The sequence below is a fragment of the Tenrec ecaudatus genome, chromosome 18 (assembly GCF_050624435.1).
Source record: "Tenrec ecaudatus isolate mTenEca1 chromosome 18, mTenEca1.hap1, whole genome shotgun sequence".
NCBI classification, from domain to species: Eukaryota; Metazoa; Chordata; class Mammalia; order Afrosoricida; family Tenrecidae; genus Tenrec; species Tenrec ecaudatus.
In genome coordinates, this window is record NC_134547.1 from 60335854 (window position 1) to 60352228 (window position 16375).

The 16375-nt window shown below is 47.6% G+C and overlaps 1 protein-coding gene across 2 annotated transcripts in view; it reads left to right on the forward strand.

The window, feature by feature from the left end:
• WWP2 (WW domain containing E3 ubiquitin protein ligase 2) overlaps positions 1-16375 on the forward strand; it is a 160755-nt gene that overhangs the window by 127285 nt on the left and 17095 nt on the right. For both annotated transcript variants that reach the window (XM_075536269.1, XM_075536268.1), the window contains 2 exons: positions 4701-4790; positions 12609-12783. In XM_075536269.1, the coding sequence (XP_075392384.1) occupies positions 4701-4790; positions 12609-12783 (265 nt within the window). The remainder of the gene's footprint in view (positions 1-4700; positions 4791-12608; positions 12784-16375) is intronic.

The following is a 16375-nucleotide window of genomic DNA, read 5'->3' on the forward strand; positions in this document are numbered from 1 at the left end:
AGAGTAATGAATGATGTTGTCCTAATTACGGGATTGAGCTTTTTAGCCTTTTACCTCTCGATCTCTGGCATCAAGATAGAGGACTTACAGCCCAACAAAGGAGATTGAAATCCATAGGGGCAAAGATAATTTAGGTCAAGAGAAACACCTACGATTAATTGAAATTGGAAACTACTTTTTAAAGTACTTTCAAGTACAAAGGCCCTGTGCAGTACGTGGCCCAGCTGAATGCTACTCAGTTAAGGCCAAGGAGCAATGTGTTGGGTAGGAACTGGAAGCACGCTGATGCTTTGAACACTGCTTCTGAGAGTATCAAAGAAAGCTATTCAGGGGAGAGGATTTGACCCGTGTGACAAGATGCAGGATTGAGATCCGTCCATAGTTTGCTTGAAAAGCCTTTTAATCTCAGTATGAAGAAGATGCTTATAAGGGACAGAAGCCTAACCCCTGACAGGGATGTGCTGATGAGAACGGTCGCTGTCAGTCTCACATCTTGGCCTGGGGAGACCAAATCAAGACGGTCAGAAGGCTTTCTCTGTGTGGGTCAGCAGCTACTGAGGAGCAGTGAGGATCAGGAGGCTCGTTTGACGATAGAATTGACCCACTGTGCCGCATGAATGAAGGGGAGAGATCTGTATGAATTATGAATAGCCACGCAGGTAAGGGAGGAGTTGAGAGTTCTCTAAGAAAAGCAGCGAGGCCAGGTCATGGACCAGGCACGGCCCACATGGACATTTAATCTGAGCAGGAGTCCAATTCTACAACGGAAAAATGTAGATCTCAAAAAGGGCAATGGAAGAAAGGTGTTATTCCTCTCAATTTCTCGCTGAGCAATTGAGAGGGTTTCATAGAAAGGCATTGAGCTTGGCTGGACAATAACAGTCCCTGGAAGAGAGACTTTTCGTTTCTAGGATGAGCCGGGATCAAAGATGGGATGGGCAGAGCTTACCCAGGTTTGTGTAGTCTAAAGAGCCGCTGCGAGCCTGGGATGGAAGGGAAGAGGACCTCAAGCCGATTTCCTTTTTGAAAGTATGCTGTTGGGTGGGAATACCACTGTGTCAATTAAAGGCATGTCCTCTATGGGATTTGAAGTATTAGCCGTCTTCACATTAAACTATTAGCTAAAGTGTGATGAAACTAAAGCCGTCCCCTTGCCACAAGTGAGACATAAAAAGTGGAGGCTGCTTACGAGATGAAAGTTGTAACAAAAGAATTGTTGGAAAAAGAGAGAAATGTGTTTCAGTGTCTTTCATCTCCCATCCCTTCCATGCATATTTTGTCTTCATCAAAGGCCCGGCCTCACCCACCGCATAGTGATTGAAGGCGAAGGAAACGACTTTTGGTGCCACCGAGCAGTGCCAGAGAATGCCTGGTTTCAACGAAGGAAGGGGGGGGGGATATGGCTCTCTTCTTGGGGGAATGCTGGCGGCTTCTTAGCTGCTTGATGTCTTGTTGGAAGCAAATGTTAGGGAGGAGTGGTTTGCTGCCATTGGCTCCAGGACTGTCCATTTTTCATTACTTAACCCTTAAGCCAAGTATCGTTCTCATTTCCACATTCATGCATACAGAGGGTGCTGGGTTTGGGGTGGATGGATGGAGCTTGGAGAATTGGTGTGAATCTGAGTGTCCTTGGCCCGCCCCTTCCCTGCCGTGGCCGTGGCCCACGGTGGGATAGCAACATCTGTTTCTCTTTTGTCATTAGTCCACAAGGGCATTCAGAAGAAGATACCGTATATAATCGAGTATAAGCTGACCCGAATATCAGCCGAGGCACCGAATTTTACCATAAAAACTGTATTTAAAATGTGCTGAAAAACTCAGTTTATACATGAGTATATATGGTATTTAACATTACCTAGCGTGCATTTTTATTGGCTGTTTTAGCCAGATGATTCTACCCTTTCAAAAAGATACTAATGAGGCTCTCTCTCTTGTGTTGGGAGGAACCCTGCTGCCTGGGTCAGATTACCAGTATTCACGGCAGTCAGAGCCTTTGGGAACAATATTCTGGAGAGAAAATGGTGTGGGTCCTCACCCCTTTGAGGGAGGGGCATCAGGGGAACCACCAGACCTCACTGCTCCCCAGGCCCGCTGTGTTCCTCCTTCTGGTAGCTCGCACGTGAGCGATGGGCTGTGATTGAAGTGGAGCCTAGAAATGCACACAGCGGACCCGGTATCATTCCCTCCTTGTTGTCCTGATCCTATAGTGCCCTGGGACCAGCACGAGACTGAAGGCATTTGGTCCCTTGTCGGCCAGATCATGGGTCCACATTCCTTTTGCCCTTCTGCCTTGGACACGACCTGGCGAAATGTGGAAGCTGTGGAGTCAGAGCCGCCCTGGAATCCCCCGCAAGAGTGCCTGGGTCTCCTCAGTGGTGATTTCCCCCCTTCGAGGGTCGTCCACCATGGGTCCCCAGTAAATGCCACCTCCCTCTCCCTCCTTCCTTACGAACCTCCTCCACGTCTCTGTGGAAAGGTTTAGAAGGGGCTTGTTAGGAGGAAGTTTTCAGAAAATGGAAAGCTGCATTACACCTGTGCCAAGGAGTTGGTTTTATTTATTTTTAAAATCAGGACAAAGTCTCCTATGATTTCACAGCAATGCGTTTTTACTTACCCTCGTATCTAACACAATCAAGCTATCATTTTACCCCGAGTAAGACCTGAAGTTTGTTTGTGGACGTGGCTGTCAGCGGGTCGCCACTTGGGCATTATGGAGAAGTGACAGAGGGTTGTGCACAGGGAGGCGTGGGGCGCCCAGAGCTGCTCCGCAGCAGCTGCTCCGCAGCAGCTGCTCCGCAGCAGCTGCTCCGCAGCAGCTGCTCCGCAGCAGCTGCTCCGCAGGTGGGCCGGGCTGTGGTCAGCTACATGAAGCTTCCCGTGTTATCTAGCGCTTCTCACGCATAAGAAAACCATGCATGGGCGAACGTGGCATTTTACACCAGGCTCATCTTGCTTCCTTATTAACTGCCGGGAAACAAATGTGTGTTTTCATTTCAGCGTGAATGCAGAAGTGATTGTGCTAACTTCCCTGAAAAGGCAACCTTCCTCTAGGTAGTATCGAAAGAAACTCATAAAATATTCAAGGAACAGGACCACCGTGAAGGTCCTTTATAGAGCAAACATGCTCTATCTGCATCCACAGGAGCACCTCGGCGAGACCGTGGGGCCCATTACAGACCACGGCAATACCATGAGGCTCTCAGTTAAATGAGCCACAGAAACTCTGGGTTTCCCGGTGCAGATAACCGTTTGTACGATAAGCTTTTCATAATGCTATTAAGCCCGCAACAGCATAATGGAAACGTTTGAAATATTGGGAGAATGACCAAAATGTGGCAGAGACGGAAAGTGAGCACACAATGTGGGGAACACGGAGCATTAGACTTGGTTGATGCAGGGTGGCTGCAAAGTCTCCATCTGTAGGATCGCTACATGCGTGACGCGTAGTAGTAAAGTGAAGGGCAGTAAAACGAGGTCTGCCTCTGGTGTGTGTGGGGGTGCGGGGGGTGGGGTTTGGTATCACGTAATGTATATTCCAAGTAAGTGGAGTTCCTGGCAGAAGCCCTGGTTTGCGTAGTAGATTGTGTATTAGGGTGCTTACTGCAAGGTCAAAACCACCAACTCCTTTCTACTCCTATAAAGATTCACAGCCTGGGAAACCCACCCACTGGGGAAGTTCTCCCCTGCCCTGTGGGGTTGCTGCGAGTCAGCATCTTTACTTGCCGGCAGTGAGTCAGTGCTGCGTGTACCAAAAATGGGAGTGTGCCAATGGGGTGGTCATTGATTTTATTTAGTGGTGCTCGTGGATCTCTCTGGATCATCTGTTACCTTGCAGTCCTTCCTTAGCTCAGATGATGTCGTTGACAACGCCACCCTCATTAACTCCCATGCACTTAACTTCATGGGTTGAAATAGTCAACCTGTAACAGGATCTTGCATTTCTTGATTCACTCGGGTCTCTTTTGTAAAGATCTCTGTTTGAATGAATCCTGTATTCAAAAAATAAATCAGATTGTGTCACACACACACACAATCTGATTTATTTTTGAATACAGGATTCATTCAAACACACACACACATACTGCTAGAACAAGAGTATAGGCATGGTGTAGGCTAAAAGCCACCTTGGTGGCACAGTGGGGAAAATGCTCCGCTGCTAACCAAAAGGTTGGTGCTTCGAACCCACCAGCTGCTTTTTAGGAGAAAAAATGGCAGTCAATTCTACTTGATCTTTGAGGGTTGCTATGAGTCTAACTCAGTTCAACAGCAGTGAGCTTGACTTTGGAAAGCCCAGAAATAAACTTCAGGAGAGGCCCATGAACCCCTAGAATTGCATAGAAATGACTGCTGCTGAGCGCATTTCTGAAGGAAAGGGCCGTCAGCTTTCTTTACCTTCCCACAGAGGTCTTTGATCCCCAAATGATTTAGAAAACTCCCTGGGATTTAGGTCCATATGGATTGTTTGGGGAGCTTTAAAGTCATCTCTGGCATATCCTAGCATGTGGATGCCCTAGAGGGGAGTTCTTGAACATTTCTCAAGAAGCACTCCGTGATGTCACTGTCACAGACAGTGTGGAGCTGGCTGTACCCAAAGGCCAATCCTGCATTTCCATTTTGAAGTTTCCTTTAAGACTCATCACCTCAATGGTACAGGACACCGTTTCTGACCAGGACTTTTGACCTTTGACTTTATTTTTCAGATGGGAGCAGCGAGAGCTGCCCAGCGGTCGTGTCTATTACGTTGACCACAATACCAAGACCACCACCTGGGAACGGCCCCTTCCTCCAGGGTAAGGCATGGCAGTGGGAGCCCCCGGGCTCTAAGCAGCACCATGGGCTTCGTTACTACCTCCTGCCACATCCATCAACTCATTTTCCTCCCCACTCCCTCCAAAGTCTTCCTTCTCTACACACCCCCTTTTCTCCTTTCCTCTTCTCCCCATGTACCTTTTGGCCTGAGTGAAGGCCATGGCTTTCGTAAGTGCTGTTCAGATCTGACACACCGTTGGGTCTTGGAGGAAGAAGGGCTGGACTGTTGGTGTCTCAATGTGCCAGTCATTTCACCCCTACAGAGACATCCCTGCGGAGGCCAGGCTTTCAGCTCCTTTCCGCAGAGGTAGACAGTGCAGTGGAAGATTTTCCTGTTTGCTTATGTAGTTCTGCTTTCATTTCTCAGAGCACACCAGGGTGCCGGGAGCATTGCTGGGGGAAAGGGCAGAGAGAGACATAGAGAGATGTGGAGGCGTGCCCTGCACGGAACCTGTGCCCCACCTGCCTCCGAAGGCCGTGTGCTTGATGCTCAGCCAAGCTTTATGATGGAGCTGCAGCCTCCAAAACTCGTGGAGGAGCCAGCCTTCCTTCCAAGTGAAGGAAGACTGCCCAGGTTCAAGAAGAAAACTTGGTTCCCTGTCTGCCAGCGACAGAGAGTTCTTTCCACATGTGTCTCCCAGTCCTGGGAGCTTTCACAAGGGAAGTCATTCTGCTCCTAGGAAAGCCTCACATCCTGGGAAAGCAGCACTGCAGAAAATATGAGTGTGTCCCCCTCCCTGGTTTGCCAAGGGAAAGGACGTCAGGGGTGGGGAGCGTGGAGAGAGCCCCTGTGCCCCGTTTGGTCCAGCTCTGACAAGCACCACCCCCTCTGGGCCTGGAGATTTCCACCGTTGGGTTCCTTTGAGCTTTGGTTTTCCAGTGGGAAATTTGTGTGTTCCTCACCCTTCTGGGGATGAAACTCAACATCTGTCAACATCTGTCATCACTCCATTTTCTACCTTGGCTGAAAGTCTAGTTAAGTAACCAAGGTTAATAAGCATCGACTTCTTAAAAAAAAAATTTAAGATCGTTATAGAAATTTCCAAACTTAAAAAACTAGAGAGAATAGTATAGTGACCCTCCATGCCCTCTAGAGTCAACTGCAATTTATCAACTTATGGTCCATCTTGTTTCTTTAATACCAGCAGATGGCAAACTACAGCCTGTCGGCAACCCAGCCCTCCGTTTGTTTTGTTTTTCTTAAATAAAGTTTTATTGGGACACAGTCACACATATGTTTACTTTGTTCCATACTGGCACAGTTGAGTGGTTGTGAGCTGGGAAGCCTAAAATACCCAACAATACCTTGTTCTTGACAGAGAAAACCCAGCAGGTCCTGCCATAGAGAACTTCCTCCCCTCCACTCCCTCATCTATAGTACTGTGAAGCAAAATCCCCCATGTTCTACCCTGGCCTCCATACATATTTCCATACGTATTTCTAAAAGAGGTTCTCTTGTTAAAAATAGACCACTCTATACTTCCTGTGCTTCCTTAAAATCATGTAGTCAATTGCTCTTGCACAGGCTCTCACAGATGAAGACTGAGTGTTTACAATATGTGTGCTTTAAAGCAGCTACAACCCAGAGGGTCCCGGTAGCTGCCTCCTCACCTCTGTGGTATTTCCAGTTATGTAGGCTGAGCATAGGGAGCGTTCAGGTGGAATCTAAATAAAGATGCTTCTCTTCTAAGGATGCCTGAGAAATGATTCTTTAAGTTTTAAGGTTGGACACTAGATCAAGCTTTCTTACTTCCAGGAGCGTTTTTAAGGAGCCCTTCCAGCACAGTAGTATAGACTTAGGTACTTGGCTGCTAACCACAAGGTTAGTGGTTCAAACCCCCAGCCACTGCATGGGCTGTGCCCAATAGGGCAGTTCTGTTCTGTTTGCTGCTACCACTATGTTTATTTGGCTGATAACCAGTTTTATACCTCACTGAGCCTGTTAGTTCTTTGTGAGTTTTAAGCAAATAACCCTTTGAGACCCTGACTCATACTTCTGCTCTGTGACCCAGAGAGTACAGGGTGATTGAAAGCTGACATGCTCATGGCTAATGAATCAGAAAGGTTCCACCCTACAGAACTATTGCAGTGGAAAGAGCCATCGTTTAACAGACTCTAGTTACCAAGGAGTGAGAGCGAGCCAAACGATGCACATTCACAGCCATCCTGACACTGATTCAGTCATGTCCCCCACACCTGTGCGCGTTCCTTGGCTCCTTAGTGCTCAGAGTGATCCCTGAGGAGTGGAGGGGTGGTGGAAGGGCTCCTGGAAGGAAATGGATCCAAAACTATCTGGCAGGAACAAAGAGGAAGAAGCCCCAGGAGGCAATGTAGTCCCGGCACCGTTATGCATATGAGATGTAAAAGAGGTGTTTAGGGACTGCTGCATGGCACCACTTTACTCACGAGGATGGTTGTAGAAATCAGAGATTTTCAAACATGTCCAACCCAGGGTTCAGTAGGGATACTCGCCGCAACCAAACAGGGTGAAAAGGCCTCTAACCCCAACCCCCCTGCCCCCAAATCCAATTCTGATTCAGAGCAATGCTATAGGTCAGAGCAGAACTACTCCCTAGAGTTTCTGATCTTGAGAGAAGCAGACTGCTACATCTTTTCCCCATGGAACGACTGGTGGTTTTGAACTGCCAACCCTTTGGTTAGCAGCTGAACTCTTAACCGCTGTGCTACCAGGGCTGCAATGACTGAGCTGTTTTCATGTTTTGAGGTTCTGCAGATTTCATCTGCAATCATGCTTCAGAAGTGTGAAATTCATCAGTACAGGGTACTTCTTGTTAAGCATACGGGTGGAACATATGTTTTATTCCTTTCTCAAAACTCTTTTTTAAAAAAGGGTAAGCCCTCAATGACAAAGGAATGGAAGAGAAGAAGGATCATATGGGAGATTTTAATCAGAATTTAGGTGCTGAAAGATAAATGGCAGAACAGAGAAAGCAGAAACCCAAGCCTCTGGTGTGAAGTCTCCCTGAGGAAACGGGTTTGCTTGCACCACAAGGTCCCCGAAGGTCTCAGCAATTGGAGGCACCAGGGAAGTCTGGAATGAGCCTGAAAACCTGGAGGTCACTCTACAATCGATGAAGGGACAGCAGATGCTCAGGTTGCCCTCTGCCACTCACACTCAGGCAGCCACTCGGAGCTCCTGAAGGGAGCAGAAACAGCCTAGGGGGTGGGTGGGTGGAGGGGAGCCACAGGTAACTTACTGACAGGGGCAGACTCAAAAATTAGGGTTCAGGGTGAAAGCCGTCCTTAACCTAAAAACTAGAGGATTCTCCCCCCTCTCCCTTGAGAGGTGAGTGATAAATCTAAAGGGAAAAACTGTAGATTCTGATATTTGGAAATCTTTTAGTGAAACAGTGGGGCCACTGCCTGATCACCCCACAGTGAAGCCCACTAGGCAGCTAGTTCATTCTAAGTGCACACAGCCTCGGTCAGCTTCTTCTAACTCAGAAGAAGCTTTTCTCTTTCCCCTGTCCCTAATTTTAGCTTCATTTCCTTGTGGTTAAATATTTATGTAACAAAACCCTGCCATGGCAGCCACTGTCATGCGTACCATTTATGACATTAGCTCGTACACTCTGGTACAACCGTCACCACTAGCCATTTCTAAACTGTTTCATCACCCTTTGCAGAAACCCAGTGCTCCTTAGTGCGGCCCCAGTGGGGTAGTGGGCTTTGCCTTGGGCTGCTCCCTGCAAGGTCACAGGAGAAAGACGGGGATTTCGACTCCTGTAAAGAGTGACAGTCTCGGAAACGCACAGGGGCAGTTCTGCCCTGCCCCACAGGGTTGCTGTGAGTTGGCGTCCACTTGACGACAGTCTGGACTTTAATCAACGCCTCCTTAGTTGTTCTTTCCATGCTTCGTAGCTCGCTTCAAATGGGACCCAGTAGCCCAGGATCCCCAGGTAAGAAGAAAAGGAACTTGACAAAAATGGTACACGGAGCTGGGAAATTTTTCAGAAAGTAAACCCACACTGTGATTAATATCTTCAATGATTCTGGTGAAAGTAGCCATCTTTGCTACACGAAAAAGAGAGCATGAAAAGTCCCAGGCAGAGAGCTTTCTAGAAATGATAAAGTTACATGTGTGTGTGTGTGTGTGTATAATAATAGAAGGTTGGTAGGTAAAGTTGGAATCAAGAGAATTAAAAGTTTAGTCCAGGGTATCCAATAGGTAGTAGTCAGTGTAATCTGGTAACAGAGCAGTACAATGTGTAGTAGATTTAGAAAGAGCAAAGAAATATAAGATATAAAAATTAAAGAAACAGTGAAAGAACTTTTTCATACTTAAAGGCTACAGCCACAGCTAAGCCAGTAGACAACATCTGATAAATGGAGACAAGTTAGATGTTCTCATGACTTTCATTTTACTTGAATCCCTAATTGATGCTCATGAAAATAGTAGTCATGAAATCAGATGATGTGTCCTACTGGGCAAATACGCTGCAATGTGGGCTAATATGTTATTTTGAGAAGTAAGGTGCACCTACCCCAAGCCATCATATTTTATTTTATTTTTTCAGCCATAGTGCTTTCAGTCACTTCTGTGCAGTGGATGAGGAAGAAAGGAGGAGAAAGGATACATTTGAATGACAGTGTTGTCAAAGAACATAGAAAGTACCATGAACTTCCAGAAGAATAAGCAAATCTGTCTTGGAGCAAGTACAGTGAGAATGCTCTTTAGAAACAAAGGTGTCTAGATTGCGTCTCATACTTTGGTCATATTGCTAGGAGAGACCAGCCCCTGGAAAAGGACCCCATTCTTGGTTAAACTGAGGGTCAGTGAAAAAGGAAGGCTTTCAGTGAGGTGGACTGCCACCGTGGCTGTAATAAAAGGCTCCGACAGAACCGCTGCGTGGGCGGCGCAGGACTGGGCAGTGTTTTGTCTGTTCAGAGGGTAGCTCTGGGTCAGAGTGGACTTGATAGCACCTAGCAACAAAGTACCTAGTATCCTGATTAATAGAGCCTACTAAGTGAATGTAAGAAGACACACAACTTCTAAGGCACTGGACTTTCAGAATGCCAGGACAGTATCTCGGAAGCCTTTAGAAGGCAGAGAACAGGGTGCATGTAAAAGATCAGAATTCAGTATCCCATTCTTCTCAATAGTACCTATGAAACAAAGCCTTAAACATTCTAGTAGGCAACATTTTCCACCTAGATTTAATTGTTTTGGGTCATTTGAACCCTCAAGTATGAGGGTAGAAATAAAAGCATTTGAAGCCACGAAGTCTCCAAAATTAACTTTGAATGCATCTTTTTTTTGAAGCTTCTAGACAGTGTATTCCAACATGTTGCTTTTAGTTCATAAGTGTCTTATGTTTCTCAATCTATGATTCTCCTCCTTTCCTCCTCCCCCCCCCCCCCCCGACTGTTTATTTGTTGAAGAACCCGAGCACTATCTTGTAGAAGTCTGGATGTGACTGATTGTGAGCTTGTGGTATTGTGTCCTTTGTCTTTCTTGTATACTGGTCCTTAGCTATGGAGTCCTGGTTAGAGTCAACCAATGGTGGCATTCAGCCAGTTTGCACTGGTTCAGCAGAACTGGTACCTAATTTTCTGTTGAGTGTGGCAGAACCGTTGTTAAAATGGTACTTGCAATCAGGGTTCTCTCTAAGGTGGAAATCACAAATTTGCATTCCTCACCCTTTTGTTTTAATGCCTAGCTGTGCCATATCGTATTCTAAGAGCTCATAAAGAATGATATTCTATCCATAGGTTAAAAAAATAAGATAGCACTGTGCTCGTAATATGTAGTTACTCATTTCATAGAACTCATTATGCTTTTGATGCGAGCCTACATTTTTATTCCCTTGTATTTGTTACTTCAATAAACACACATATGGCTTAAAGAGAAAAAGTGCCAAACAGCCAAAGGGTGACACACTGTCATTTGTTTCAGTTGTGTGTCACACTCCAGATTCCCATGAGATATTATTACTAGTGAATTGTGCAATTCCCGAAAGCGCTCAAAGAGCTAGAAGTATTGTCAGAACAATTGCTGCAAGTAAGTTCCTCAGAAGTGGATAATTGGCCCACCTCTAAAGGAATGGGATCCTGCAGTGAAACTATGTTTAGAGATATCCTCCAGTCAAGAAGCAATATGGAAATGCCTTAAGAATTTTACTATTTTTTATTTGGTCAGGTATTATTTATTGTTGTTCATTAATATTTTAAAATGCATGACAATCTAGTTTTGTGTGCCTCTTTTATTCTTATTTAAGTATTCACGGTATGAAATAACAAGCTGCCTTTGGATCTATCCTTTTTTATACTCAGAATGGTCATTAGGGCAGCAAACCAGTTGGAAATTATTGGAATTGCATCACTAAATTCAACAGTTGACATTTTTTCTTTGCAGTACAATTGACTCGGAGATTTCAGATGTCTAATTTGCTAAGTTTTGACAAATGCCCATGCTCATGTCACCCACTTGCTACCATGAAACCTGGCTGCCTTGGAGTTGATTCTGACTCAGTGGGACCCTGCAGGATAGGCTAGAACTCTCCATGTGGGCTTCTGAGACTGTAAATCTTTACAGGAATAGAAAGTCTTGTCTTTCTCGTGCAGAGCTGCTGCTGGTGGTTTTGAACTGTTGACCTTACGGTTAGCAGCCCAGCATGTAACCACTAGCCTACCAGGGTTCCCTGCCTTGGAACATATAGACCCTTTTATCAAACCAGACAGTTGTTTTTCTTACTTTCCTCTGAGCACTTCTTCCTTGTGTATGTGGAGCTCAAGTAACACCTTCCAAGCACAGCGGATGAGTTTTGATTGCCTGCTTGCCCCTGCCTTGGCCATGGCTGCTTCAGGACCAGTTGCCCCATGACTGAAGATCATGAGGCCTGCCCTGCTGGGTTTGGGGGCCCAATTTTCCTTCTCAGAACCATATGACGTAGTTTGTTTCTTTTTTTGCTGAAAGAGTTCCTGCTAGTTTCTTTTCTTTTTTAAAAAAAAATATTTTCAACAATTTCACCATAGCTTATATTTCAATAGTTCAATCATATTCATAAAAGTTGTGCAATCATCGCTACCATCAGTTCCAATACATTTCTTCTTCCTTGAACTCAGGGTTGTTAGCTCCCCATCCCCTGCCAGCCTCCCCCGTCATGTCTCTTTGAATCTGCTGATCCAGTCGTCTCTGTAGGTTTATATGTGACATGGCACAAAATCCACCCAGGTAATTTCAGTCGCAGGTAACACGTAACTGGATCTAAACAGGTGTCAATAAGAAGGAGCAGTTACCAGGTCACATAACTGAAAATGGTAGCGCAGATCCTGGTTTCAAGGGAAGCTGGAGATAGTGACTCAGAACTTTCCTAGAGGGCAAATTGTTGTCCACCTCTCTGCTCTGGAGTCACTAGGTCACCTTAATGCAGGATCAGGGTCCAAGATGGCAGCCTAGGACTCTCAGGATGGTGTGCTTTCTTAGTCACATCCTGAAAAGCAGAGAGATAGTTTTTCCAGAGTTTGCAGCAAAAGCCCTGAGAACTTCCCAGCGTAGGCCATGTGCCCACCCATGGCCAGCTGTGGAGATGGGCGTAGAGCCAGCTCCCTCAGAACCACATGTCCCCCTCGGTGGGAACCTCAAGCAAGGAGGGATTGTCTGCTACAATCATTTAAGCTCAGACGTCTCTATGAACGACTTTCTGGAGCAGCCCAACTGCTGTTTGAGAACAGAAATGCTGCCTTCTCTCTGTCCCTCCTTGTCAGCCTTCCTGAGCTTTCTCTATAGTGTGGGGAGGGGATGGCCACTGTATTAATTTCACGCTTAATATCTGCAGCTGGGAAAAGCGTACAGATCCCCGTGGCAGGTTCTACTATGTGGACCACAACACTCGGACCACCACCTGGCAGCGCCCGACGGCGGAGTATGTGCGCAACTACGAGCAGTGGCAGTCACAGCGGAATCAGCTCCAGGGGGCCATGCAGCACTTCAGCCAAAGATTCCTCTACCAGGTGAGAGGGAAGAGGCGCCTCCAGCCTCCTCGGGGGAGCAGAGAACAGGGGGGCTCAAAAGGTCAGGGCTCTGACCCTGGAAATGTTGTCCTTCCCAGCGAAATTCCTCAGATTCCAATGCTTCTAGCTCAGTAACTCCTTGTCCAGACTCTGAAAGGAAACATCCTCTCTCTAGCTTTCTCTTCTGGACAGGACAGCCTGCAGGGCAGCTTTGGCTTCTCCCTTCCCTCACCTTTCCAGATCACGGTATTGACCCATATCCTGTGCTTCCCACTGCTACCATCTTTCTTCTGTGCTTTGTTATCTGGCAGATCTTCCAATATAGGAAGGGAATTGGTCCAAAATGACCACTATCAAGGTCATTTAGACTGGGGATTGGCAAACTATGGCCTGTGAGCCAAATTGGCTCACTGCCTGGTTGTGTAAATAAAGTTTTATTGGAACTCATCCATATTCACATCCAGGCATTTAGGTCTTGTCTATGGCTGGCTTTTTGAAACAATGGCAGAGTTGAGTAGTCAGAATAGACCAAAATGGCCCACAAAGCCTAAATATTTACAGTCAGGCCCTTTCCAGAAGGTTGCCTCAGCCTCCTCCTATCTGGTAGTTGACTTTCCTTTTCTCCTTCCCACCTGAATGGGTAGGGCAGCCTCTGAATGATGCTCTCTGCCTGCTGGAGTTATCCCACATCTCAAAGTCATCATGCCACTTGACTGGCTCAAAACCGCTGTGATGATGACTTTCAGAGTTGTGCTTACAGGTTCTAGTTCAGAATCCAGGATGTTGACAATCTCCAGTCATCGTAGGAAGCCTGCCAGCCCCACCGTGTTGGAGTCTCCATCCCACCAGCAGCTCTGCAGGTGACCTGTAGCCCTGGGGGGAGGCTGGCCACAGCCTCTTGGGCAGAGAGAGTGGGGATTCCCAGTTGGAATGTCAGAGATGGTTCTTCTCCAACTGGGACCTAAAGGCGGGCTCTGCCATGGTCTCTGGTGGTTGTGACTTGACACTGGGAAGGCTTGGGGCATCTTTCTCCCTTGACCCGCCCTCCGACTTCCAGGAAGGACTTGTTTCAGACCCGTCACTGCTTTGTCTCCTTGCTCGATCCATTTCTCTAATTAAAGTAAATAAGCCACAAAAGGAATTTATCACTTCTTTCCCTTCCGTGTTCCAGTAGGTTCCGCAGGCTGACTGGAGTATGTGGTGTGCAATGATTCTGGGCATGGGGAACGGAGAGCGGCTTGGGCTCTGGGGGCGTCTCTTTCTCTTGCCTGCCGCTCTGGTTCCAGCGAGACGTGATTCCTGACCTGCGGGGGTAGATCGTTGATTCTGAGGGTCGCCAGACGTGAACATTCAACATGAGACACATTTCTTTCTGAGGAAGGTGGTTCTCTGAGGTCGGCTGGGGATTTAAGAGGGCGCTGGGTGGAGGTGAGAGTTACCTTTTTTTTTCTCGGTGGAACAAGACTCGTATTGAAAAATGTGGTAGGAATCTTTTTTGGTCTGCTTTCAATGTCTCTCTGTTGGTTTTTCCTGCCCCCTTGGACTTGGGTTTCGCCTCTCGTTTGCTGTGGTGCCATGTCCTGGTTACAAGTAAGAAGGGTTGCTTTCATATAGTTATTTTGGGGTTTGGCTCTGGCCCAAGCTTTGACTCGGAAGACTTAAGAGCTGATACTGTGGTAGCGACTTCCCCTCCTCCCCTTGCTGAGCTTCACTGAGCCCCTGCTCTCCCTTGCTGCCTTGCAGAGCGCACCCAGCACAGGTCAGCATGGAAATGCTGGGTGTCCCAGATGGCACTTTCTCCCACAATGCCTCTCGGGTGTCTGCCTGGGCACACACCTCCTCAGTTTGTCCAAAGGGTGCCCGCCCTTGCTCCTGGCATGTCTTCTCCCCACTCCCCGTCGGGCTTTAGCTGCCTGTGAGCTCTCTGCTCTTGGTTGGGCTTGGTCGTTTCATTCTCATGGCTGTCCTTTCCCCTCCATGGGGTCTTCCTGCTGTGGTATCCGGAGGGCATCTAGCCCAGCAGAGGACTTAGTACTGGGTGGACAGTCCCCACCACACAGCTGACTGTTTCTGTGCCCCCCACCCCACCCCCTCTCTCCTCGGAGCTCAAAGGAGGTGGCCAGTGTCTGTCCCACCGGAGCAGAGCAGATCACTCTGGGACTCCCCACTGCACTCTCCAGAACAGACTCCCTGCACCGAGCACCTGGGAGCGCATCCCGAGGCCCCCCAGGGGGTTTGTTCTGCTTCTCTTAGTTTGCCCTGCCACACCACAACCTTTCTGCCCTTCCCAGAGCCTCTGGCCCTCAGCTGCATTTGCTAGACATTCTGTATTTCTGAGTTTGCATCTGAAAATATTCTCGGAACTTTGCGCTCAGTCCCCGAGGGACTTGAACTCCCGTGAGCTCTCCGGCTCTTGGCCTGCACCCCTGTTCCTGGGGAAAACCGTGTTCTGCTCCGTTCCCAGGACGCTCTTGCCTCTCAGCCCTCTCCTGTCCAGCTGTCATCTCTCTGGCTCCCTCTTCTCCGGGCTCTTCCAGTTGTATTCCCTGCGGCCCATGGGGGTCTTTTGTTGGGGGAGCTGATTCATTGGCTCCTTAGAGGTGTGAATCTGGTTTTTCTGGTCGTGGTGTGCAAGCCTTAATTATTCTCTCTTTTCTTGGCTTCTGTTCACATCCTTCCGACTGGCTCTCTTGTCTTATTTTTCAAACTGTCCTATGTACATTTCAGGAGAAATGCCCACACTCTAGTCAGGTGCTTTGCTTTGCCTTGTCTCTAAGCCAGTGGTTCCCCACCTTCCTCATGCCGACACCCTTTCATATAGTTCCTCATGTGGCGGTGACCCCCCAACCATAACATTATTTTCATTGCTACTTCTTTTTTTGTTTTGTTTTTCTCATTGCTACGTCATCACCATCATTTTGCTACTGTTATGAATCAGGGACCCCTGTGAAAGAGTAGTTTGACCCCCAAATCCTTGATTGGCGACACCCACTGGCCCTGCTCTCATGAGTGGCTCGTGCTGATCCTTCTCCCTCCTTCCCACGCCTGTCTGCCTCTTCTTTCTGCCCCTTCTTAGAGGCTTGTGGGATGGGGGTCGAGTAGGGGACGAATGGGAGGAGACCAGGGCAATTAAAACAACAACCGAAAGAGGTTTTTGGCAAGAGGCTACTGTTTGTTAGATGCCGTCAAGTCAATTCTTGAGTCATAGTGATCCACCTGTGTAACAGAGCCGACCTGTCTCAGAAAGTTTTCTGGGTTATATTCCTTATGGAGATGCACTGGGTTAAGTGCTGGCCTGCAACACATGGTTGCTGGTTCAAAGCCACCAGCCATTCCATGGAGGAGAGATGAGGCTGTCTGCTCCATAGAGACCTAGATCCTGGGGAACCCGCAGGAGCAATTCCACTCTGCCCTGTCGGGTCACTGGATTCGGCTTGGTCTTTGGCTGCTCATCACAGGGGCCACCCACCATGTCTTTCTCTCACAGAGCAGCTGGCTGGGTCTGAACCACCAACCTTTGGTTAGTAACTGAGCAAAAGGTTGGGCCACCAGACCTCCTTTAATCAAAGATAGGCAACATTATAGAACACGT